The sequence below is a fragment of the Patella vulgata genome, chromosome 7, assembly GCF_932274485.2.
Source record: "Patella vulgata chromosome 7, xgPatVulg1.2, whole genome shotgun sequence".
Taxonomy (NCBI): domain Eukaryota; kingdom Metazoa; phylum Mollusca; class Gastropoda; family Patellidae; genus Patella; species Patella vulgata.
In genome coordinates this window covers 15585920-15610973 of record NC_065885.2, presented here as the reverse complement: position 1 = coordinate 15610973, position 25054 = coordinate 15585920, and the positions used below count along the sequence as shown (strand labels likewise).

The following is a 25054-nucleotide window of genomic DNA, read 5'->3' as shown; positions in this document are numbered from 1 at the left end:
ATTAAATTATTTTCTTATGTTAATAAAACAATTTTAATGTATGTGTATTTACATGATTGTATAAATACAGCATATTATTCTAAACATTAAATAGTGGTCTGAAAATATATTCAATATATGCAACAGAAGGCTAATGGTGATAAACGTCTACCAATATATAAATTTAATCTACTAGTTCAGCAACTAATGTACATGTACTTTATAATACATGGCATGCATGTATTATAAAGTATATGTACATTATATAAGTTGCTGGCATGTATTATAAAGTACATGTACATGTATCATAAAGTACATGTACATGTATTATAAAGTACATGTACATTAGTTGCTGAACTACAAATGTAATATCACATAAAAATAGTTTGATGTTATAAGAATTACATGTATTAACAATATTATCCAACAGTCATATTATGCATTTTTGTTCGATCATATCTAAAATACATAATATTAAAGCTAGATATGGATCATAATATGTACAATTATTTGATGGTTGAACTCGGTCAAGGTTAGTCAACTGAATTAAAGAACAATCTTCTGAGATTGAAGTTCAAACTATTGCATTATATAATCAACTACAAATACAAAATATCCAACCTCGTGGGTTTTCTCTGGGTCCTCTGGTTTCCTCCCACTGCTAAAGACCCCTACGTGCAAGCGAATTATTGAAATAAAAAAATTAAGCCATATGTTAGTCCCGAAATGACCTAGTTTGTGTCGAGTGGGCGTTAAACCCCCTATCTCTCTCTCGCTCTCTCTCTCTCTCACAAATACAAAACAGTAGCTCAGGTACTGTATGCTGACATTGTTTACAACACCTCATACTACTTCTAGTTTATTTGATAAATTAACAAAGCTACAGGTACATGTATCAGTTTTTCTTGTGAATCATAGAGCTACGGTAATTGAACTGTACACTTATCGGTCAAAAAGCGATATGGAGCTTATCTGAAGATCAGATAAACAATGGATCTCCAGTGTTAAATTTAATATTCTCAGAGTTCAAAACACTTAAATTTGAAACAATAACAAATCATGACATATTCATTTGAATGGTACATGTATATGTAGCTTTATTAAAATAACATTATGCAAGAGGTAAATCTGCCTATTGCAGGTCTTTCTTTAGGCCTTAAATGTTATCTAAATTATTAATTAGACATTAATTAACTTATCCAGACCATAATCAACTCTAGATGACATTGCTAGCCTGCGATCTTTAGTGGATTGAGCAGATTTACTGCATAACTTTACTTGACAATTTAACGATTAAATGGATATTCGAGACTATGCTGTTTATCGTACTGACTTTAGTAATGATGATCGAGGCTAGGCGAAAATTTCAATCACTTAGTTCTCGGTTCATAGTGGATCAATTTGAATGAAATTTTCAGCAAATTGCCTTTACATTATGTAGTTTTTAACTATTATAGTGAGAACTGCCAACTCGTTATTGAATCTCCCATAACGTATCTTTAACAATGATTGGATTCATTTTGTAACTAAATGAGAATATTATCTTTGTCAAAAGAAGTAGAATATTTACAGAGTTACATGTACGCATGTAGTCCTATTTTATAGTGTTTTGTTTCCTTTTCATTAAAATACACACTTTGTATATACCATCCTTTGAAATAACCATAAAGGACACTTTTCTTTAACAGTCACCAATCCTTGAATTATTTTCACCTTTTATTCTTTGTGATAATTGAACCTGTGAACTTACCACATATATTAAAGCTGATGTCACTGACTTTAAATCGGTGATGCTTGAAAGAGTGAATCAGAAAATATATAGTTCAATAAAGAATGTAAAATTGTTCAACCTTCTATTTACCCAAACCAAACCCTATCATACATAAATGTTTATGCATTATAACTTAGGCCATATAAAAAAAATATTCTGTTTCTCAAAAAATAAAACTGTCTCATTAATAATCAAAGATAGATGTTATTGACAATCATAAATGATGGGAGCCAAGGTGGCTCAGTGAGTAGGACGTTGGCTCGCTAACCTGAAGTATTCCGTGTTTGATACCAGCATTGGCCGAGAAAGTTCACTGGGATTTTCCGGCATGGTTCCCCCATGTCAGTGGCATATGACGGAGGACCTGGCAAGGGACAATGTATAGTCATTCGGATGGGACAAAAAAATGAGGTCTTGTGTACACACTGGCGTGAACATAAAAGAACCATTGACAGCTGGAATTCGAATTAAGAGTAGGCCATAGCCTCTCTTTAATCCAACTGAATCAAAGCAATTTATATTAATCAAATGTTAAATAATTAATTTGGACGGTGCTGTGAAAAAATTAGATAGTGTCAGAAAAATGCAAATGAGAACTATCAGATGTGTTAAACGTTTTGATATCAATAACGTAAGGTGTGTTTAATTTTGAAAATCTTCCTTACTGATAATGACCAATTGCATAGAATCCATTTCTAGGGAAATATTTTGATATCAATAACGTAAGGTGTGTTTAATTTTGAAAATCTTCCTTACTGATAATGACGAATTGCATAAAATCCATTTCTAGGGAAATATTTTATACATCGGCCTTACTGATAAAGACTAATTGCATACAATACATTTCTAGGAAAATGTTTTTGTCTAATGGTTAGGATTGTTCGTACTTGGTTTTATTTTATTTATTTGTACATCGGCCTACAAACATGAAGTTGTTGTATACATACATGTAATACTGTATTGAATACGGTAGTGAATACTGTAATCAGTGAGTAATCCTAGCAAAATTTCATGAATTTACAACACACGAAACCTAAATAGAAACGATACATACAGTACAGTACATGTAACAATAATCCCCTATCAAACAATAATGAATTAAGCAACTACAGGGCCTTCTTAGCCCAAAGACTTCATTATAAATGAATATCAAATTTTGTTGTTGACACATGATTTTGTCTTTTAAATTGGCTGTGTGGGTTACAAGTAACAGTGTAAAAAGCAGTGCTATGCCCTTGTCTTATTTCAAGTTCCAACTGTGAGGGATCTTTAACGTGCTGCATATACACAGGACTTCGTTTTTTTTGTCCCATCCAAATACATGTATATGTAACTGAACACTTTTAAGTTGCTGGCTCTGCATCTTGCACCATTGACAAGGAGAAACCAAGGACATTTTGGGCATACATGTACATGTACACAGGATTGATTCAGAAGCTAGAAGCAATCACAATTTGATTGTATTGACTTCTATAGACAGCGAGACAAATAACCAATGAAGATTGTGCATGTCTTCAATCATTGATTTAGTCCAACATCACACCATGAGGGTGACAAATTGATCACATGACTAACACCATTCTTCTTGCAATCTTCTGATTAAAACAATATCTCCCTGAACGGTTTCCATTGTCATTGATTCTATTTATAATGTACTATGAATTTTGTTATGGCGAAAATGTTCCAGAGAATTAAAAAGAAAGCAACTAGGGGGTAATGCGCCATGATTCTGTTTCAAAATTTTGTCCGTCTGACATTTTTATTGGAAGTGACCAGAGGCCAGAACCGGATAATAATTCAAACAATTTCCGTTAGCTGAGAAAGTTTATTAGGATTTTCCGGTGTGGTTCCCCTATTGTCAGTGATGTACATGTAGGTCGGAGAGCCTGGCAAGGGACAACATATAGTCGTTCGGATAGGACAAAAAAACAAGGTCCCATGTACATATTGGCGTGCACATAAAAGAACCCCTGACAGTTGAAATTTGAAATAAAAGTAGGTCGTAGCGCCACTGTCCGGGAAAAATTTCCCTCATAGCCCACTGCATGGCATATGCCCGTCTTCATTAAGACCTCATTTCTTTTCAAACAATTTCCACATGTTATAATAGAACAACATTCATGTTGCATATTTGTTTAACACACATGTGGACTGAATAAAATAAATGTACAGTATGTAGGATTTTCCTTAACTGGCTCGGAGATTGTTAGCTTTTTGAAAGTTTCCCAAATAACCTCCATTTACTGATTTAGGAATGACAAAAATAGGTTGCCAGGCAACGAAACATACGCCCACAGCAGCTACATCATCCGGGGAGTCAACAAGACTTGTCGCATATTTTTACTTTTTTCGGTAATTAAACATTTATAATACATTAAAATCTGATTAAGAGTAACAACTAATTAAGTAATTATCAGAAAACCATTAGAATTTGTTTGGTTTTTATAAAGTTCTGCCCATGCTAATGTTTAGTATACGAAACTTTTAACATCATGGATTTAGTTGTTCAAGTCATAAAAATTCATTGAAAATCAATATACTTGTTCGTCTCAAGACCTTAAACTCTGTGTATCAATCTGAAGTAAATCGGATGATAACTTTAGCCTCTAGAGTGTCACAAGATTTTTTGAAGTGATCAAGGGCCATAACTCTGGCAGTAATTATCGGAAATCGTTGAAAATCAATAGGATTCTTCGTCTCATGACCTTAAACAGTGTGTATAAATTTAAAGTCAATCGATATTAATCTAGCCTCTAGAGCGTCCACAAGCAATTGTGGATGCTGGACCGCCGGACGACGGACGGGGGTGACGACAATATACGACCACATTTCAATGTGGGCTTATAAAAATGTACAAATTTTATGTTTCAACAATGTTTCTTAGAATTTGATAACAGTCAAGTGCAGGAACATCCACTAATGAGGACTGAGGAAGAAACAAATTTAAATCACAATGAAAAGAAGATTTCAGAGAAACAGCTAGCGGGTATGATTTAACAAGCTGTATATCCCTTTCTTAGTCGTTTATTAATCATATACATATACCAACCCAGACACTTGCCTAAGGATTTTAGCTACAAGAACCCAAATACTTCCCTATTATGGATTTAGCAACAATAAACCAGACACTTAAAATTGCCTAAGGATTTAGCAACAAAAATGACACAATTGAAAGTATGCAACCCATAGGATCATTGTACTGGATTGTGGAACATCTCCCACAATCGCCATACGTGTACTTTAATACTGTCCTGGTTGGTATCAATTGTGTGATCGGTAATTACATGTATATGTACCCTCATACATGTAGTTACTGCCCTTGATGTAAGATTGATTCTAGGCCTACATATACATTTACCCTTCACAGCTAGTTATCAATTCTGGAACAACTCTCGCAATCGTTATTGACTTTCATATATAGCTACATGTACTGCCCCTTATGATGTAAGATGGATTCTATGAATGCAGGCCTACTCTTCACAGCTGGTTATCAATTCTGGAACATCTCCTGCAATTGTTAGTTACCTTAAGAGTTACTGCCCCTTATGTAAGAATTTGAATACAGACCTACTCTTAACAGTTGGTTATACGTGTATCTCTTCTAATGTAAATGCATGTCTCTTGAAGTACTTGACCGATTTCCTGACTAGTTGTATAAAGTTCAGAGTAATTTTGAGTTGATTTACGTTTTGTATAGTAAAGGTTAACAATGAAATCATAATTAGTTTGTATTATTACCCCCATATGATTCTTTTACTATCACTAACTTCCGGCAAAAGTTGACATTATAAAATCTAATATTTCCGTTTTGTATTACGAATAAAAAAATTAGAACGCACATTGCTTAAAATTATTGGCCAATCGTAGTTATGAAGAGGCCTTCTCAAATTTTTATTCCTGGTTCCTAGTTGTCCCAATAACATTTGTTGTGGTGGCATGCATCAGAAAAATTGAAATTAAGACAAAACTTTATAAGAACAAAACAATAAACATACATGAGATAGTACCAACTACAATAGGTCCGCTGCCACACTACTTGCACCTCCCCTCTACCAAACCAACATCCAAAATATAATCAGAACTTGAAACTACTAATATGTAACACATCAATCTTCAATTACTTTTCTCCAATACAAAATCAGTATAAATCTGTGATCCTCAAAGGTCAGTACTGGAGCCCTCTGAAACTGCTTTCAACAAGTATGAGCGTAGCAGCAGCTATAATACATACACATGTACATACATGTACATGTAAGTTCCCCTACTGATGCAATGTACAAGTAGCACTGACTCTGCATATCAAAAAAGTAATTACATGGTTGTGTATTATTAGTAAAAGAAACAAAAAGAAAATGTTATTGCAATGGGCAGATCAAAGGATTCAACTAGAAGACATTCTATAGAAGCTAGATATATTTACTGATATTACACCACTGGTGATATTTAAGTTGTTAATGACAATCAATAAACGAATCTTTTACATTTTATCGATTAGACAATAATAAACTCAGTTTGATGAAAAACAAATAACAAATCATAGTGGAGAATTAAAAACCGATCCTAATTCAAAAATACAATCTTCTAGATACTTGCTGTAAGAGGAGAGAGAGAGAGAAACGAGGTTAACATGCACTTAACTTAACACAAACTATCATCGTGTCATTTCGGGGGATTAACACAAGGTACAATTTTATTTAAATAATTTTTTTGGGTGCAGGGATATTAAATTAGCAGTGGGAGGAAACCGGAGAACCGAGAGAAAAATCCATGAGGTTAGGTGGGCGACGCTAATTATTATCACTTTCAAGTGCAGGATCGAAATAACACCCACTTGACTCAATCACAGACTTTATGATCTAAGACGCACACGTCAGACCATTCAGCCTTTACCTCCATCTCCACCCTACAGCTGTAAAGGACACAGATTAATGTTTGTGGTTGACACGAGGCAATTAAGGATGATCTGAGAACAACTGATGTTCAAAGAACAATTTAACAATGATGATTTTAATACTGGAACTAAAATTATAGTGAATTGAAATACACATCCCTGCCAAAATATTCTTAGGAGAGAGAAAGAAAAGAGAGAGAGAGAGAGAGAGAGAGAGAGATGGGGTTTAACGTCCACTTGACAAAAGGTACATGTCTTTGATATCAAAAAAGAGGAGTAGGAGATTTTATTTATGACCCAATCCCTTCTTACATGCACAAATAGATAAATATAATTCTTTGCTGTAGATTTCACTTTTACTGAACATCACGGCGTAGTGATACATCATTTTTTGACAGCAATTCAACCATTGCAAAGTCCTTTATATTGACCCAGTGTTTGCATCAAGGTCAATTGAATAACAATAGTTCATTTTTAATTTAAAAAAAGTTACTTTTAATAAGAAATGAACTGTTCTATGAAAATAAAAAAAAAGTAGTTCCTTTTCAACTGACCAATCAAATTCATGTAAAGCGATATCTCCTAAGGAGATATCGCAGTAGATTATGAAATATATCACACAAGCGATATCTACTGTAGAATGTATTATTGGGTGATAAATCTAAATAAATATACATGTACTATTATACTATGTACCGTAAGTGTAGTATATGGTCGAGTGTGAGTCATTACATGTAGGTAATATATTGATATTGCATCAGTACAATAGCATGAGGACTATATCTATATATCATGCAATGTCTCGCATGAGACCATTAAACAACTTAAAATACAGACACTATCCACCATGTGCATTTCAATGAAATACGTCACACTGGTCCGATATTTCAACTAGTCCGATATTTCAACTAGTCCAAATAATGTACGCTTGGTACATTGCCAACATCAAAGGATGACTGCACATCTGTATTTTAATGCAAATAACATTTAAAACTACATTAATCTAAATTGTAATCTGTACAAATAAAGTGAGTGATCATCTATAGGGGAGGTCGAATGTTGTACATGTTTAAATTAATAATATCTTTGAAATCAGAATTGAACCATTTCCTTTTAAAATATTGAAGTTTGCAAGAGATGAGAAATCCCACAACGCCTTTAACTTTAATTTGATAAAACAGCGGCACAACAATAATAAGTTTAAATTGACTAGTCAAGCTGTGGTAGTTTTCTTCTTCAGATGTTTTGAAGTTAGTTTCATTATGCATTTGGAATAACTACATGTAGCTTAGAGGAGGATGTGGATAAAGATCTAGAAATAGAGAAGGTCAAATTACAACTACGTAGATTTTCTCTAATGTGATAAACAACCAATATTCACAGCTGTTTTTTTAAAAAGAAAATATAATCAATTTGACAGTCAGGGACACTTAATGAACAAACATTATTTCTAGCAATGTTACGCACGTCATACACTCAAAGAAACACATCCTGGATTAAACAACTTTTTTTTCTACTCAGTCTTTGTCAAGTTTCCTTCTTGGGAATTACATTACTATCTTAGGACACTTCAAAGAATACTTGTAGGTTTACATGTATATAAGACAGAGTCAAGCCATTTTGTCAATATTCAAGCATTTATTTGTTGTACATGTATCCATATTATATTAATCTCTATTCTCTTATCCCTGCCCATAGACACAGTTTCGATTCCAAGCTCATGGATTTTCTCTAGGCCCTCTGGTTTCCTATCTCTGCTAAAGACCCTTGTGTGTAAGCGAATATTGAAATAAAATAGTACTAAATGTAAGTTGAGTAGCAAGCTGTCGTTAACCATTTCTCTCAATTCCTGTTATACCCTCAGCCCACTTCTAAATGTAACTCTGTACTCTGGGTAAGGATAGAGTAACAATAGTCGCATTACTAGATAATCAAGATTAAACATGTTTGATAACTCTCTTTCCCAGGATTTTCTGTCTCTGGTTGATCAAATACCGAGCTTGAACAGTAAATGTTTCATACATTTAAATGATATCACATAAACATTATAGATAAACATCATAAAGTTCTTAAATATTGGCTTATCTAGTTCTCACGGTTCCTGCAACTCATCAGGTTGGTTGTAGGAACAAATTCCAGTTTTCACGCTAACATCATCATTTACATGTACAGTATTTGAATTGAATTGCCTTGGAAAGATGCTCAAGACTTTTTTTATCCAAAATACATGTCAACAGATTAACGACTCCTACAGGAAAGGTGTCAGACAGTAACTACATGTAAGTGAGATTGTTAAAAAAGATAAATTTCTCTTTTGAGGTGTTTCTACTAGAATTGCTTAATGATTTCTGGTACATCTTTAGGACATGTAACCTTTCAGATGGATATCAAAAGCCATGTTCTGAAACATTTTAAGTCAAATACAATGTAGATGTATTTATATATATGTGGATCATGTAGAATGAAATATTTATATCTTAGTCAACATTTGGGGTTTATTTTGATTAATCGGTTTGGTCGTAAAACAACTGGACATATGGTAAACATTCATTAAGATATACTGAATCTCATTTCTATTAGCATCAGTAACAATTGATACATGTATCTCTAACACAAACCACAGAAATGGAATTTTAATGGGAAGAAACCACAACAGAAAACTAAAAAAGCTTCTTAAAATAAACATTTTAACAACATGGTGTGTCAGGTTAATCCCTCCAGCCATATGGATATATCCTCTTACAAAATTGACATGGTTTATAAACCTAGTTTATTCCATGTGGCCCTATTTTATGGTGTACATTCTTTCTAAACTAGAAATGATAGAAAATTTTTGAGTGGTACATGTACATGTCCCATTAATGGTTCAATTTTGGTCATGGCTGGATGACAAAGATCAATAAGGCTAATAATGTACAGTAAAGAAATCCATGTGAATAGTGCAGTGCATGCCAAAGGATAACTCTTAAGACAAATATATTCCTCGTAACTAATTTTAATTAGTTAAATCAAATATTCCTCATTGGGTAGTAAAGTTTAAAGATACATTACGTAAGATATAGATAAAGAGTTCAATAATAGAAAATGCAAAATGAATACCGGTATATTGAAAATTTCATTCAAATTACCGGTACTTTATTCTGAGTGAAGATATTAGCCTTTGAGGGTTTGATAAGATGTGTGCACTGATTGTAACCATATTACTGGCTCTTCGAGGCTTAGTCTCGCTTCATCATTTTTAAATTAGATCATTAAATGGTCAAACCGTTCTAATCTACTTAAAATTCGATGGAATCAAGAGTTGGTTATTGTCTTGTTATGTTAATAAATCTCTAATTAATAGTTTATATAACATTTAAGGCCTCATGAAAGTCCTGATGTTAGTCCTGAAATGACCCAGTTTTCTCTCATTTGAAATGTCACCCCATATATGTAATGAACCAATGATTGCATTCTATAAATGTTTGTTGTGGTTTAAGGAAGTTAGTAAATTGACAACAAAATCATTTGGCAATTACACAATTGTGTGTAATCATTAACTACCACTCAAAGATTATAATATCTTCCTAATTAGAGAATCATGTAGCAGGGGTTTGTTTTACCATATAGCCTAGTTACATGTAAATAGTTGTTGTGTTTAAAGATGCATTATGCAAGAGTTAAATCTGCCTAATGCAGGCATTTCTTTAGGCCTCAAATGTTATAAAAATTACATTTATTAACATGATAAGTTATAATCAATTCAATAAACCATCAGATGGTTGCAATTTTCAATGGATTGAAACCTGATTGCCATTTAATAATTTAACGTAAAGATGGATAATCAAGACTTTGTTTATTATTGCAACAATGATACTTGACAGTGAAACTGCAAAGCCTGGTAACTTCGCTCTGAAGCGAGTAATTTGACTGAAATTTTCAAAATATTTCCTTATCATTATCTATTTGAAGTACATGTATTATAGAAAGAACAGTCAGCTCTTTATCTAAATCTTACATAATGAATCTTTAATCACTAAATGCAATTCAAGTATTGCCAGTACATACATGTATCTTCCTCATTACAGTGTCATATAGCGTGGGTTTGTTTTGTTGTGTGTTATTATATTGCTGTTAACGTGATGGGATAAAAACTGGGTTTTATGCCTTTAAAGCACTGCATTTAATTTTCTCTAACGGAAGTCATGCTCTATCTAAAATTCAACACACCCAAAATATAACCCATTAAATAGGCTTTAAGCTTCAGATGACTACCACATTTACAACAACTCGAGTTTCAACATAAATTGTATGGCATTTGACAGCACATGTACATATTCAAGGATTAATGTCTGTACAATATATACCGGTATCTGTGATGATGATCTAACATAATGTTCATCAACAATATCTGTGATGAAGATTTAACATAATGTTAATCAACAATGCCCAGTATTTTTGAGTGATTTCCTTAAATTCGAATGAACATGCAAGGCAGCAAGAACCCCATAATAATTGTAATGCTAATTTTTTGCCATCAAAGAGAGGTTGACTCTACATGTACCGGTACATACAGTACTGTATATGTATCTGTTGCAAATACTTTTACTTTGGAGGATCATCCCCAGAATTTTAGAAATCCTGAGTTCGACTGACACCGGACTATCTGTAGAATGGGTACATTGGTGCATGTACATTGTACTACATACATGTTTAAGCACCAGTGGGTAGCAAAGACTCTCAGCATTCAGTAGCAAAGACAAATATTTTTGGTATATTTCACTGAATGATTTTAATGTTTTTGGCCATGAGACCCCAGGGGAAAATGTGGGCTCTTTTAAGCCAACACCCAGGTGGCAACTGCCCACTACCTTTGCCATACAGTAAAAGGTTTTTACATCCCTACATGCAGTGGATAGAGAGGGCCAGGGGCGCTATAATCTGCGGGAAAAATTTATGGTTAACATACTCAATAAACAGTGACATATGTTGTGTAAGAGTCAAGATATGCTTAATCTTGCTTGAACACTTAATATCACTTGTTATTATTTTGAGAAGTTCACACGACTAACAGCTGTACTTTGTACTTAATAATCAGATTATCAACAATATCTTTACATAATAGTTTTATCAATACTCATTATTGTCATGCTAGTGAACTGTATTAAACACTACTTCTTCAACGGAAATATCCTGACATTTCCAACAGCTGTCTTCATTCATTTATATGCTATGTTTTTATAGTCTAAATGAATTCAGGCATATAACTCCATATGTCAGATCTTGTCATCCGGATAGAGCACACTATGGAAATATATAGAATACTGATGCCAACTTGAGGAAATATCAGGAAGCTTTTAACATTGAGAAGAATGTGTTTTCCATTAAATCACATGAGGCACTACAAAACAACTGGTTGCGTGATTTCAAAATGTCATGCAAAAACTAAAATATTAAATGCAGTCCCTTTGGTGTCACAGGATGTTTTCATGTGGGTTTTTTTTATATTTTGCAGCTTTTTTCTAACATTAACCAAATCACATGACTCAGTCAATTACCAAGAATTACATATTCAATGACTACTGTACTAAAGACCCCTATGCGCAAGCAAACCCCATTTCTCTCTCTTGTTCATTATTACAGATTGTATCTGTATGCTTGTACATAATAAACTGGTTTGTATATACATGGGGGATCACGGTAGCTAAGTGTGTAAGACGCTGGCTCGCTAGGCTGGAGGTCGGGTGTTCGATCCCTGCATTGGCCGAGAAAGTTCATCCAGATTTTCCGGCGTGGTCGCCCCTTGTCAGTGATGCAGGACGGAGGACCTGACAAGGACAGCTGTCTAGTCGTTCGGATGGGACAAAAAACTGAGGTCCCGTGTACACATTGGCGTGCACAAAAAAAATCCCTTGGCAGTTGGAATTCGATATAAGAGTAGGCCGTAGTGCCGCTGTCCGGGCAAAATTTCCCTCATAGCACACTGTATGGCATATGCCTGTCTCCATTAGCCCAGTTAGGAGTAGGACGTTAAATCCCATTTCATTTCATTGTATATCCATGTAGATGTAATGAACTGTTTGACACCCCATCATCATCATGACAGTTATATAGTTGTTATATAATATAGGTATAATAACATTTGAAATGCAGCTTGCCTATGATAATAAAAGTGAAAACAAAACAAACACAATCATTGTCAAATAAACACTGTCAGGTTGGTCAGCAGTATTAATAGAAACCTATTACTTAGTCCCTAGTAAAACTGGCATGTTGACTTTATCAGTAAGCTATGGAATTTAATAAATATTGTAATAATAACGAGCAACAGAATTGTCTAAGTTCATAATCTTAATCTCAATGACTATAAATAAGTATCCTTAGCTGGAAACAATTCTATAAAAGCTAAATCTTGCGAAAGCATATTAGTCATTTAGGTTAATTGCTCAGCCATTAGTGTGAAACCATTCATATACATGTAATATTGATGTTTATTTCGATAATTACAGTGTATGGACTATTGTTTACATCTAATGGATATTATATGAAATAAGTTAAGTTTGTTAAATAACAGTTGTAGCCCTATAATACATAAAAATATATATAGCCTACAGTGTATATAAAGATTAAAGATACATTCTTGCTATAATGGTTCGAAATTAGATGATGTAAAATGAATAATTTGAAAATTTCATTCAAATTACTCTATTGCAAGCGAAGATATTAGCCTTTGAAGGTTTGACAGACGTGTGCAATAATTTCAACCACCGTATTGGTTGATCGAAGCTAAGTCTCGGTCCTCCATTTTTGATTAAATCAAAGTATCGCTGAACCATTCTAATCTATTTAATATCGGAGAAATCTGATGCCATCCAGAGTTGATTAAGGCCTGGATCAGTTAATTAATGTCTAATTAATACTTTAGAAAACATTTCAGGCCTAAAGAAAGACCTGCAATAGGCTGATTTAGCTCTTGCAAAATGCATGTTTAAGCATGTAGGTAGTATTTAAGAGGACCTACAATGGTTTAGAGTGTTGAGCTTCGTACTCTAGCAGGCCGGTCAGCTCTGGCTTGCCATCGTGGTTCCGATCAATCTGTTTCACAGAGGATTACGAAAGTCTTCTAATATCTCTGTAAAAGATGACTACCTTCATCACGTGACTTTTCATCACGCGGCGTCAATCATTGGCTCAATGGCGGGTGCATTGTTTACATAAGACATTACTGGTTCGGGCGGAATGGAGCCTTTTACTCATTTTAATACCCATTTACACTAAATAGGAAATAATTTTTACTTACGAATTCGTCAAACATCTTTATTTATTTTTCTAATACATAAAAAAATGTTTTAGAATTTAATTTGTCGGAGGAAAAAAGTTAATATTTGTGGCTCATTAAGTCTCATCGATGTAATCCTTATCAGTGATTGTCGTGGCCTAGTGAATGTTCACTGCTGATCGGTGTGGGTTTTGATCTCTGGTGTGACTGCATGTGACTTGGAGTGAGGGGTAAAGGAGTACTATCACAACCTTATGGGTTTCCTCTGTTGTCCTCCCACAGGAAAGACCCCTGAGTGTGCGCTAAGCATAATAAAATGAGACAAATTATCTGTGATCACCCCCGGTGGAAGCAGACATTAAACACTAGGCTAATAATAGAAGAGGAAGGAGGTTGTATTTAAAAATGTCTACGATATCACCTTGGCGGAAGTGGACATTAATAAACTATTATTCACACACATCATCGAACTAAATACCTTAAGTTCAAATATATTATCTTCTGTCTTTATTGAATATAAATGTGTGTGTATTATCAACATATAGTAGATCTCATTCATATCCAGTGGACTAAAAAAATTAAACATGACCCCAGACATATTTTAAATGGGGTAGTAGATATATTGGAGAACAAATCTAAAATTGATAAGTTTATCTTATTATATCTTTAGGTAAGCTACAATAGGTCACATACTGATATAAGTACAGACATGTCTCTATGAAGTATTATGTCAATGAGCCCGAGGAATAAATGATCTTTGGAAAATGTTTCAAACCCATTTGACACCAGATAATGTTCTATGACATCATTTATTTTAAAAAACTGTTATTGTTATTGTAAGTCTCGGCCTGTACGTAGGACAAATGGATACTCTCAACAAGGAGTGAAGGACAGAACGATTTGTTTGTAGTCTACTCCAAATTCACCCATATATTATGATATATATATTGACGTTTTCACTTTCAGTGATCGCCTTCACTCCCCCCATAAATTACTAATTTATAGGGGCTACTTCACCACATATATATATATATTTGTATTTAAGCAGTTGGGCGTGCGTACGTGTATGTTGTAATATGCTACTAGTATTAGTAACAGCATTTCGTCATTGAAATTCTAATACGTGCATGTATGTATTTTGTAAACATTGAGCATCCTAGTAGAAAGTAGACGAAGTACCGTTATTATTGTTATGTAATGAAACCATACCATGACCTATTAAAACATAGAGAGACTACTCACCAATTGCCGAAGATAATAATCCACAGATGAAGAAGATGGACGATAAAACGTATATATTCATTTTCATAATAATATTCTTTTAAGAGGGGAAGGCCTCACTCTCTATAGGAATGAAAATATCGCTAAAATATTTGACTTGATCCAACTGGTGTCTATCAACGTTATTGCCCTGTTTTCAATGGATAACCCACATAAAGCGTTGTGATTGGCTGAACTATTTTTAGATAACCTTTCTGTGATTATCGCCACTCAGAAAATGACTAGAGTTGGTGGTTCGGGCTTCTCTGTGTCCTTTCCGAAAAGAGATGCGCAATACAAAACAGCAAAAGAATACTGGACCGTAAAACGAAATGAAATGAGATGGGGTTTAACGTCCTACTATTCTTTTCCGAACTGGGCTAATGAATACGGGCTGACGCCATACTATCTATACATAATAGTTAATACAGTGTGCTATGACTATCTGAGGGAAATTTGCCCTGACAGCGGCTACGGCCTACTTTTAATCAAATTCCAACTGTCAAGAGATCTTTAACGTGCACGCCAATGTGTACACGGGACCTCGGTTTTTCACCCCATCCGAACGACTAGGCCCTCCGTCCTGCATCACTGACAAGGCAGAACCACGCCGGAATTACTTGATGAACTTTCTCGGCCAATGGAGCTGAGATCGAACACCCGACCACCAGGCTAGCGAGCCAGCGTCTTACCCACTTAGCCACCGTGATCCCCGGGACCATAAATCAACACCGGGGGGGGGGGGGGGTGTTGGATGGCCGAATGGTTAGCATTTCACAGTTTTGGTCAAATTAAAAATGGAAGAGAAGCAAATTTAAGAGCAAACACGCTGCGCTTGCCACTAAAACGCTCGGGAAATGAGCGTTGTCAATGCTAAAATCAAATAATTCAACTGAGATTTAAAAGTATTGACAGCAATACAATTTCTTATCACACAGTTTATTCTAGAGTTTTGGAACACTTGTAAAAGGGCGGGTGCATGGTGGGGGGGGGGGGGTATATAAATCAGCTATGTTATGAATTACTTTGTGCAAGCAAAATTGTATATAGAATAGAATAGAATAGAATATAATATATAGAGGATATTTGTCGTTTTAGAGTGAATAACATATTTCATTTTATCGAGAAGCAAGGAAACTTATATTTTCACGAATGCGTAGCATGAGTGAAAATATAAAGTTTTCTTGCTTAGAGATGAAATAAAATATGTTATTCACGACAAAACGACAAATATTCTATTTATTTTATGATTTTACAATCATTTTAGGTAAAAACAACATGGACTACTGCTAGCCAGTGAAATAACACTTTTATTTCACTGATAAAACGCGGTATTCCACTACTGATTATAAAATAAAATAGAATACATGTAGAATTTTATTGTATCAAAGTAAGAACTGGATCGAAATTGTCGTGATAATTCATATTGGCAAAGGTAAATATTATATAAAAGCATTATATTAAAAACTTTTAAAGCTGATAACATTATTTTATAATCGGCTCTATTACCTCATTTTTAAGGAAGGGGAACTATTTTGAATTGTGAATTTCGGGAAACCCTAGTATAGTTTTAGGATTTAAATTAACGCCTTGTGGTTTGTATACTATTCAAAAAAAGTAGGGGATATTTGATTTTTAAGTGTTATTAAAGTCACCTAATGAAACTGACGAAGAAACAAATGACAAAATGAAATGAAGTTCACATTCATCGATTTATTCCAAATGATCGTTAGACTAAGTAAGGCACAGACTGACCATTATAAGGGTAAAATGATACCCGGGGTCAAACAGCAAAGTTACCACAGCATCACAACCAAGTCAGTAACGGGTAAATCCTCCTCTATTTGCCAAACAAGCATTAATCCGACATGGCATACTCCTAATGAGACGTCTAAGGTCATTTTGTTCCAGATTGTCCCATTCCTGTTGCAACGCAGCAGCAAGTTCTTAGACATTGGCAGGACGTTGTTGACGTTGACGTAACCTCTGTCCAAGCATGTCCCAGACATGCTCGATGGGGGAGAGGTCGGGACTCAGTGCTGGCCAAGGTAATGTGGTGATGTTCTGTTGTTGGAGGTAACCTGTAACGATCCTGGCAGTGTGACATCTTGCGTTGTCATCCTGGAAGATGAAACGGCAGCCATGACGTCGTGCGAACGGCACAACATGGACTGCCAAGATGTTGTCCCGGTAGTACTGGCCTGTAACACGCCCTGCAACAACATGTAAAGCCGTTCTTCCAGCAACAGTGATGCCTCCCCACACCATAACAGAACCACCCCCAAATCGATCATGTCTGATGACGTTAACGTCTTGGAAGCGCTCGTTTCGACGACGCCACACCCTCCTACGTCTGTCCAAAAAATCAACAGTGAACCTTGACTCATCTGAAAACATCACATTGCTCCAGCGTCGATTATCCCAGTGTTGACGATCCCTACACCAACGACGTCTTGCCTGAATGTGATGATCTCTCAAACAAGGGATCACGCGAGGACGTCGGGCGCGAAGGTGACCCCTATGCAGTCGATTCCGAATCGTCTGGCCACTCACTCTCACACCAGTGTCTCTTTGAAGACGAGCGCTGATCTGATTTGCTGTGATGACACGATTTCTCAAGGCCAAGGTACGGATAAATCGATCCTGGGCTTGAGTTGTCGCCCTAGGTCGACCTGAGCGTGGTCTGTCCTGTACAGATTGTGTATCACGGTATCTGGACCATAGCCTGCTTATGACAGACTGAGAAACATTCATCGTCCGCGCCACAACCGCCTGTGTTGTGCCGATCTGTAGCATGCCAAGGGCACGTAACCTTTCATTTTGGGTAAGCCGACGCATATCAAAATTTGTTTTCTGGTCACTAAAACAATTAAACTGATGTTTCCACCCTGGAATTCAATGCCACAATGACTGTAACATTCAAAGTCAGAGTCGTGCAAATCTTGGGTTGGACCCCCATGATGATCCCAAGCATCACCTGCATTCCATGCGGTAGCTATTGGTGCGTTTGGGCGTCACATGTAACTGGAAATGTTTCTTCTGTTAGGTTCTATAGTGACTTTTTTCGTAGTCATTTGCATATTTTAGTATTATGCCCCCAAAATCAAATATCCCCTACTTTTTTTGAATAGTATATTACAAGTGTGATGATTAATTACATCTAACCTATGGTATCCTTTAAAGATCCTCGAAACTAGTTATAATCATTACTCAAGTTAAAGGAAATTAAATGAAATGAAATGGGGTTTAACTTCCTACTTTTCTGCTCCGAAATGGGCTAATGAAGACGGACAACTGTCATACAGTGTGCTATGTGGGAAATTTTGCCCGGGCAGCGGCACTACGGCCTACTCTTATATCGAATTCCAACTGTCAAGGGATCTTTTACGTGCACGCCAATGTGTACACGGGACTTCGTTTTTTCGTCCCACCCGAACAACTAGACAGCTGTCCTTGGCAGGTCCTCCGTCCTGCATCACTAACAAGGGGCGACCACGCCGGAAAATCTGGATGAACTTTCTCGGCCGATGCAGGGATCGAACACCCGACCTCCAGGCTAGCGAGCCAGCGTCTTACCCACATAGCCACCGTGACCCCCCAGTTTAAAGGAGCTAAATCTCTAATCTTTGGCACTCAGAAATGGACACAAATGGGTAGCAACGCATATAATAATGTATATAAACTGATTTACATTCAATCGTTTCTGTTTTTACTGCAGATGTAATTTCTAATCAGTCCAAATTGAATTGCAGTCTTCGACCACGCCCATAGCCAGCTGGCAGTAAACATTTTAGGGGGTGGGGTGTTTTTCTCCTCCCCGGATGGAGGGGGTCCGGGAGTCCCCCCCCCCTCCATTTGTTTTTATTTTTTTGGAAATAGAACGGTTGCCAACGCGTATTCCAACCCAGAGAATTGTTCTCTAGCGAACTCTGAACAATGAACATTGAGACAAGTCAGGACAGATTAAAGGTATCAGAACATAACCAATAATATGGGCTGTGTGGTTGAGGGCGCACCTGTCAGGGGGTCAAAGAGGACATCCGTCAATATGTGAGACTGGGTGCCACGTCCTCAAATCAATACTCCATATTTTGATCGCTGACTGCTGTCTATTAGGCCTAGAAACAGTAGGTATTTCAGAACTATAGTCGGAAATTTATTTCGGGGCGTGGGTTGCACCCCCCCCCCCTTGCCCCGGGCTGGCTACTGGTGTGGTCGTCTACACCGGTAGTAATCTCATTCATTGAGACGCTTCATTACATATGGCATTCGAAAGCATTCTGGCAGGCGATTCTTGTGCCAATTTTAAAGTTTTCATTTTGTCTTAAATATTAGATATCAGAAGCCCATCTTTTCACGGTAAGATAACAACATCAATGTTGATTTAAATTGACCAATAAGTCTTGTTTGTAATGTCGAAGACTGTGGATGATATTGAGTTAAAGGCTTGCGTCCTTTATTTATTACTCTTTAGTCACAATTGTTTATTTAGCAACCCAATTATCTTGTTATGTTTTATGGAACCTTTTATCTTTTTTATCTTTTATTGTTACTGTTATTTAATTTCTGTAAATGATTTCACCATGAACATCATACAGTATGTAGTATTAAAATACAGATGTGACGTCATCCTTTGATGTTGGCGTACCATTATTTCAGTGTCTCAAGCGTACATTATTTATACTAGCTGCAATATTGGACGCGCGTGACATATTTCATTGAAATGCACGTGCTGGATAGTGTCTTTATTTAAATTGTTTAATGGTCACGTGCAAGACATTAATAGATATTACTTAATGTCTCGCACTCGACCATTAAACTACACATATGCGTTAGCGGTCAGATGCGGAAAGCGCGCCGTCAAAAGCTCCCCACATCCAAAGTGTGACGCATACTCTCTTCTCTTGCTACACATGTTATTAGCCTTGTGATCGTCTAGTATTGTCTTTGTATCCCAGCCTACCAGGGAAAATAATACAACAGTTCGTTTTAACATTTTATATCAAGCATCGGATACATAGGTTACAAGCATAGATTACAATAAAAGTCATTATCTACTCTCTCAACCCCACCATTTCGCAACTTACTGACGGAATTTCTAATTCATATGGCTCTCCTACGACCTAACGGGGCATTCTGAATCCAGATGGTGTCTTTTCAGCCCCAACGGTATCTCCGAACAAATCTCTCTGTTAATTATTTAAATGGACAAATATTACGTAATTAATTATGAGGATTGGTTACTAAACCTAATGACGTCGAGAAACACCGTTATATGGATAGTGGAAACTTTCCACCAGGAGTGACAGGCGTGTTATTTTGTTGGGTTTTTTTAACCCAGAATTAAATGTTTACCAAATTATCACTCATTCAATTTGAGTGCGTCAAATATGAATATATGGAACCAATAATCAGTTAAGACATAATATGGTCCATATTACTACACATATATATTGACCTCAAGTTTACTAAATGTCTTCTTGCCTGCGATATCACCCAAGATGGAAGCTGGCGTAAAACCATACGAACGAACGAACTAAATGTCACTTCGGTGGAAGCGGACGTTAAATAAAAAATATTTTCCACACTAAATGTCATCCGATATCACTTTTGTGAGAGCAGGCGTTAAAGAAGCAAGGTACCGCTTATACTACTAATCTACTAAATGGCATTGTGCTTAATAACGATAAGAGGATACTTGTCGAAACGTCGTGCTTTTAGAATAAAACCATAGTTACTGTTATCCTATATAAAAACTGTGTTCTGTTTAATGTGTTCCTCAATCGGTAAATGCCACTTAAAGGACATATGGCTCTATTTTTTGGAACCTTGAAATAGACAAAAATGGTTCTAAAAGCACATATTAATGTAATGTGAATGCATATAAAGTGATTTACATTCAATTTCAGAAAAAAATATTGTAATTTCTAATCAATTATGTTCGACGAAATACTTTAACAGTTCAGTTTGAACGGCAGTCGTTTACGCCTTCTACACCTTTTTTAAATTATTATTTTGTCGTTTGTGAATCAGACTTTACTATTTACTTCCACACTGCGTTGTAGGATATGTTTTTATTTGTTCATTACAAAATAGCACCCGAAACCATAGGGTACACGACTCGTGTACTGATTAGTTTAACCATATATAGCATATTATATTTGAAACTCGTCTAACTTATTTTAGTAAATACATTTATAAAACATCATAATAAGCGGACTAATCTGAGATATAGTCTTGTATTTTATCTAGTTTTCAATCATTAAAACTTACCAGATTATCTGTCTAACAGGGTCAAGGGTCACAATATGCGTATCACAAATGCTAAAAAAAAGAAGGGTTTTGGTTTCGTTTCGTGCAATTTTATTTCCTTCGTAGTTCTCAAGGACAATGTCGCCACAGATAACGGAAGTGTTGCGAGTCGAACTTGGTGATTTTAAAACGCTTAACGATTGTTCTGCACATTGTGTTCTACATGTTATCATCCAGATATCAAAGAAGTCACTCGATTCAGCTTTTAATTATCTCTTTAAAAACAGATTTAGTGAAGTAAATTAACATATTAATCGAAGCGCTATTTATAAATGGAAAAACAAATTAATAAAAGGACACATTTTGTATGTGTGTGAATATTATTGTCATTTAAGGTTTTTGTCCCCTTAATCCTTCCCTGGGGAACGATACACTACAGCGAGACACGTTCAATTTGGTATTTTCTTGTGTAAAGAAGAGACAATTTATATATTAAAGGGACAATAACACTCTTGCTGGCTTGACAGCTCCAGAAAATAAAAAATAGCCTTATTCTAAGTACTAGATGTGTTAGTGTCCTACCTGTTGTATAAATTATCCATTAAATCCTATTGTACTAGTCCAGAGGGTTCAAAAATATTTTTAAATCCAAGTCACATTTGAAAAGCTTTTCAAATCATTTAGTTGAATTTTTCTAATTTTTTAAATTAGGTGTGGTAAGATCAAATTTGTATCATCAATTAATTGCTTTATGCTTTATCGCCAGATGATGGGATGGGATGGGATGGGCATCCAAAGCGCGAGATAATGATATAGACATATGTGGTATCACAATTAATGCTTTGCACCTAATCAATCAAATTGAATCAAAATGTTATCGTATTAATTCATAATAAAAATTGCCGTCAAACCGAGTGTTCGGTTTTTCTCTTTAAAAAGCTCAGTGTGTATTGTATACGTGAAAAAGACGATAGAGAATGCAAACCCCCTCCTGCAATAATTCCTTGATTCGCCAAAGGTGTGAGGGTGTGGGGTGATTTTTTTTCCGGGCGGTGACACTCCCGCGTGTTCTTCTACGTACATACCAATGTATACACAGGTGGACTGCAGGTTTCCGGTCCATCTGAACAACTACGCCAAGAGCAAACGAGTTACATCCCTTGAAATACACACACTCGCGGCATCTACTGGAATTATATACAATTATTGTTAACAACAATATAGAGCCTTCTGTTCAGAGATCTTTAGTACAGATATTTAAGTTTAGATCTTCACTCTTCGGTTTAAACATGTGCAATTTTCAGTTTAACGCAAATGGATTACACAAATAGGTTACATCGGGGATGTTTCTTTATTTTGTAGCTCGCGTCAACGTAGGGATGGACGAGTTACCTCCCATGGAATACACACGGGGGGAATACTCGATTGAACGTTCTGAAACAATCGAGTGAAAATGGTGATTTCCGGCTACAACACAACCAACGACTGCATAAGATAATATCTCAATCTGTCATGGCAGCTAAAAAATAATATTTGTCGGCATAGGCGTACGGGGAAATTTTTGACTGGGGGGGGGGGGGGGTGGTGGTTGGTGCCCCAAAAATGTAGTTAGGTTCTTAGTATGTTACATAAATATCTCTTTTGCGATGAATAAGTTCTTAATTACTAAATCATCAATAAAAGAGAACTAAATTTTATTTACTTGTAATATACACAACTAAAAACAGTTGTTTATGTAACTGTAATTCGTGGCTTACTGTACTCCAAGGACAATATTGGTGCCAGTCATTATCACATATGTGATAGAGCTGGTTAAACACATTCCAAATATAATTTTAACACAGAGATCATTGCTACGATAGCTGAGTAATACAGGTTTCCAGAATCGGAAGTGACAAACGCCAAAGGAAAAACCGAGTCTTCTCTCTATATAACTGACTGATGTGACGAGTGATAACGGATATACGGCCGAATTTCTGCTCACTAATAATTTATTCGAAGACCAACAGTTGTTGTATGAGATTGTGAGAAGATATCTGACAATTCATAAAAAGAAGTGACTGCCACTAGATAAGTGAACACGAAAGAAAAACAGAAAAAGTCCGTGCATTACCATGTTTTTATAAGGTATAGAATGAATATAAACAAGGGAATGTACGGACTATTTCTATTTTTCTCGTGTTCTCTTATCTAATGACATTCAATTACTCAGCTATCGTAGCAATGATCTCTGTGTTAAAATTATATTTGGAATGTGTTTAACCAGCTCTATCACATATGTGATAATGACTGGCACCAATATTGTCCTTTAAGAATTTTTTGACAAGCAAAAGTATCAATAATTCTATCCTAATAAAATATACTGCAGACTATAATAGCAAAAATCATTTATCGGTATGAAATTATATTGGAAATTACGAAAATCCATTTGACAAGAGAGCAAAATTCGAATTGCATGCAGTGAATCAAATTCCGCATCGGCCAAAAGAATGAATCAGCGGGTGGTAAAAGCCTGTCACAGCCGCAAGAGTAAAATCTCGAAAAAATAACAAGTAGCTCCTAGCTGAGCGAATTTTCTGAAACTGCGGTTTGAATTCAAGAAATAGACATCATAAATCAAAATCGGAATTGTGTGATTTCTGGCACTTCGCACGCCTATGTTTCAATTGTCATTGTTCAAAAAGAAATAATAATATTTTCACTTAAAGCGGAAATTGCAAATTTTTAAGTTATATTTTTAAAATTTATGAAAATAAAGCCTGGAAATAGATGGTATCCATAAACAGTCCTACCTTGTTAAAGAATAATCCTATTAATCCTATAATTCACTATTGCCAGCTGAGAAATTGGCAAAAATATCATTTTCATCTTCATTTTCAAACGTTTGAATATCGCTACTTCATGGTGGAGAATAGAAAACAAGGGAGGTAATTGGGAGGTAATTGTGTTATTATTTCCTGTCTAAATGAATCTTAAGTGTGAGAATGACACCTATGATCGTATAATTGTGAGTTGACAACCTATGATCGTATAATTGTGAGTTGACAACCTATTGAGCAAAAGACATAGAAATAATTACGTTTTGACTTTCTTAGAAAATTTGCAATTTCCGCTTTAAATTTCGTTACCGGTAGGCTGCTTTATCTATGCAGTATTTTCGATGTCCTTAATGTCAGATGTGAAATTATAAAGGCGATAATCGTTATATTAGCTAATAGGCTAGATTGAATCAATTGAAGTATATAGATAGATACTTAATTTAACATTCCTTTCGGGCAGCATGTAGGCTAGCCTAAAGTATACATTATGCATGAAAAATGCACGTAGGCATGCATGTACAAAATATAAACCAAAGTTTTCAATACGAGTATGATTTATAAAAATATAGTTCAGGTCTGTGAAACTATACAATGATTATTTAATTGTGCTCCAAACGGTGCCTCGTAGTGTAAATGTTGGAAGGGTCATTACTGTTCTACACCGGATCCGTCCTGATTGACCGGAATGTTGGCTGTGTAATTTCTAAAAGTCGTGATTCTTCAAATAGGGCACTTGATTGCTTGTATATATAGTGCATTATTAAAATATAGTTTGTACTGACAAATGTTACAGTACGCCAGGGAGGTAGAATTTATACTGCCAA

General features: G+C 35.5%; 1 protein-coding gene across 3 annotated transcripts in view; it reads right to left on the bottom strand.

The window, feature by feature from the left end:
- Positions 1-15319, bottom strand: part of LOC126826686 (macrophage mannose receptor 1) — a 38024-nt gene extending 22705 nt beyond the window's left edge. For all 3 annotated transcript variants that reach the window (XM_050555683.2, XM_050555684.2, XM_050555686.2), the window contains exon 1: positions 15142-15319. In XM_050555683.2, coding sequence (XP_050411640.2) covers positions 15142-15208 — 67 coding nt within the window. In that variant the 5' untranslated portion in view covers positions 15209-15319. The remainder of the gene's footprint in view (positions 1-15141) is intronic.
- Between the last annotated feature and the right edge of the window lie 9735 nt (positions 15320-25054).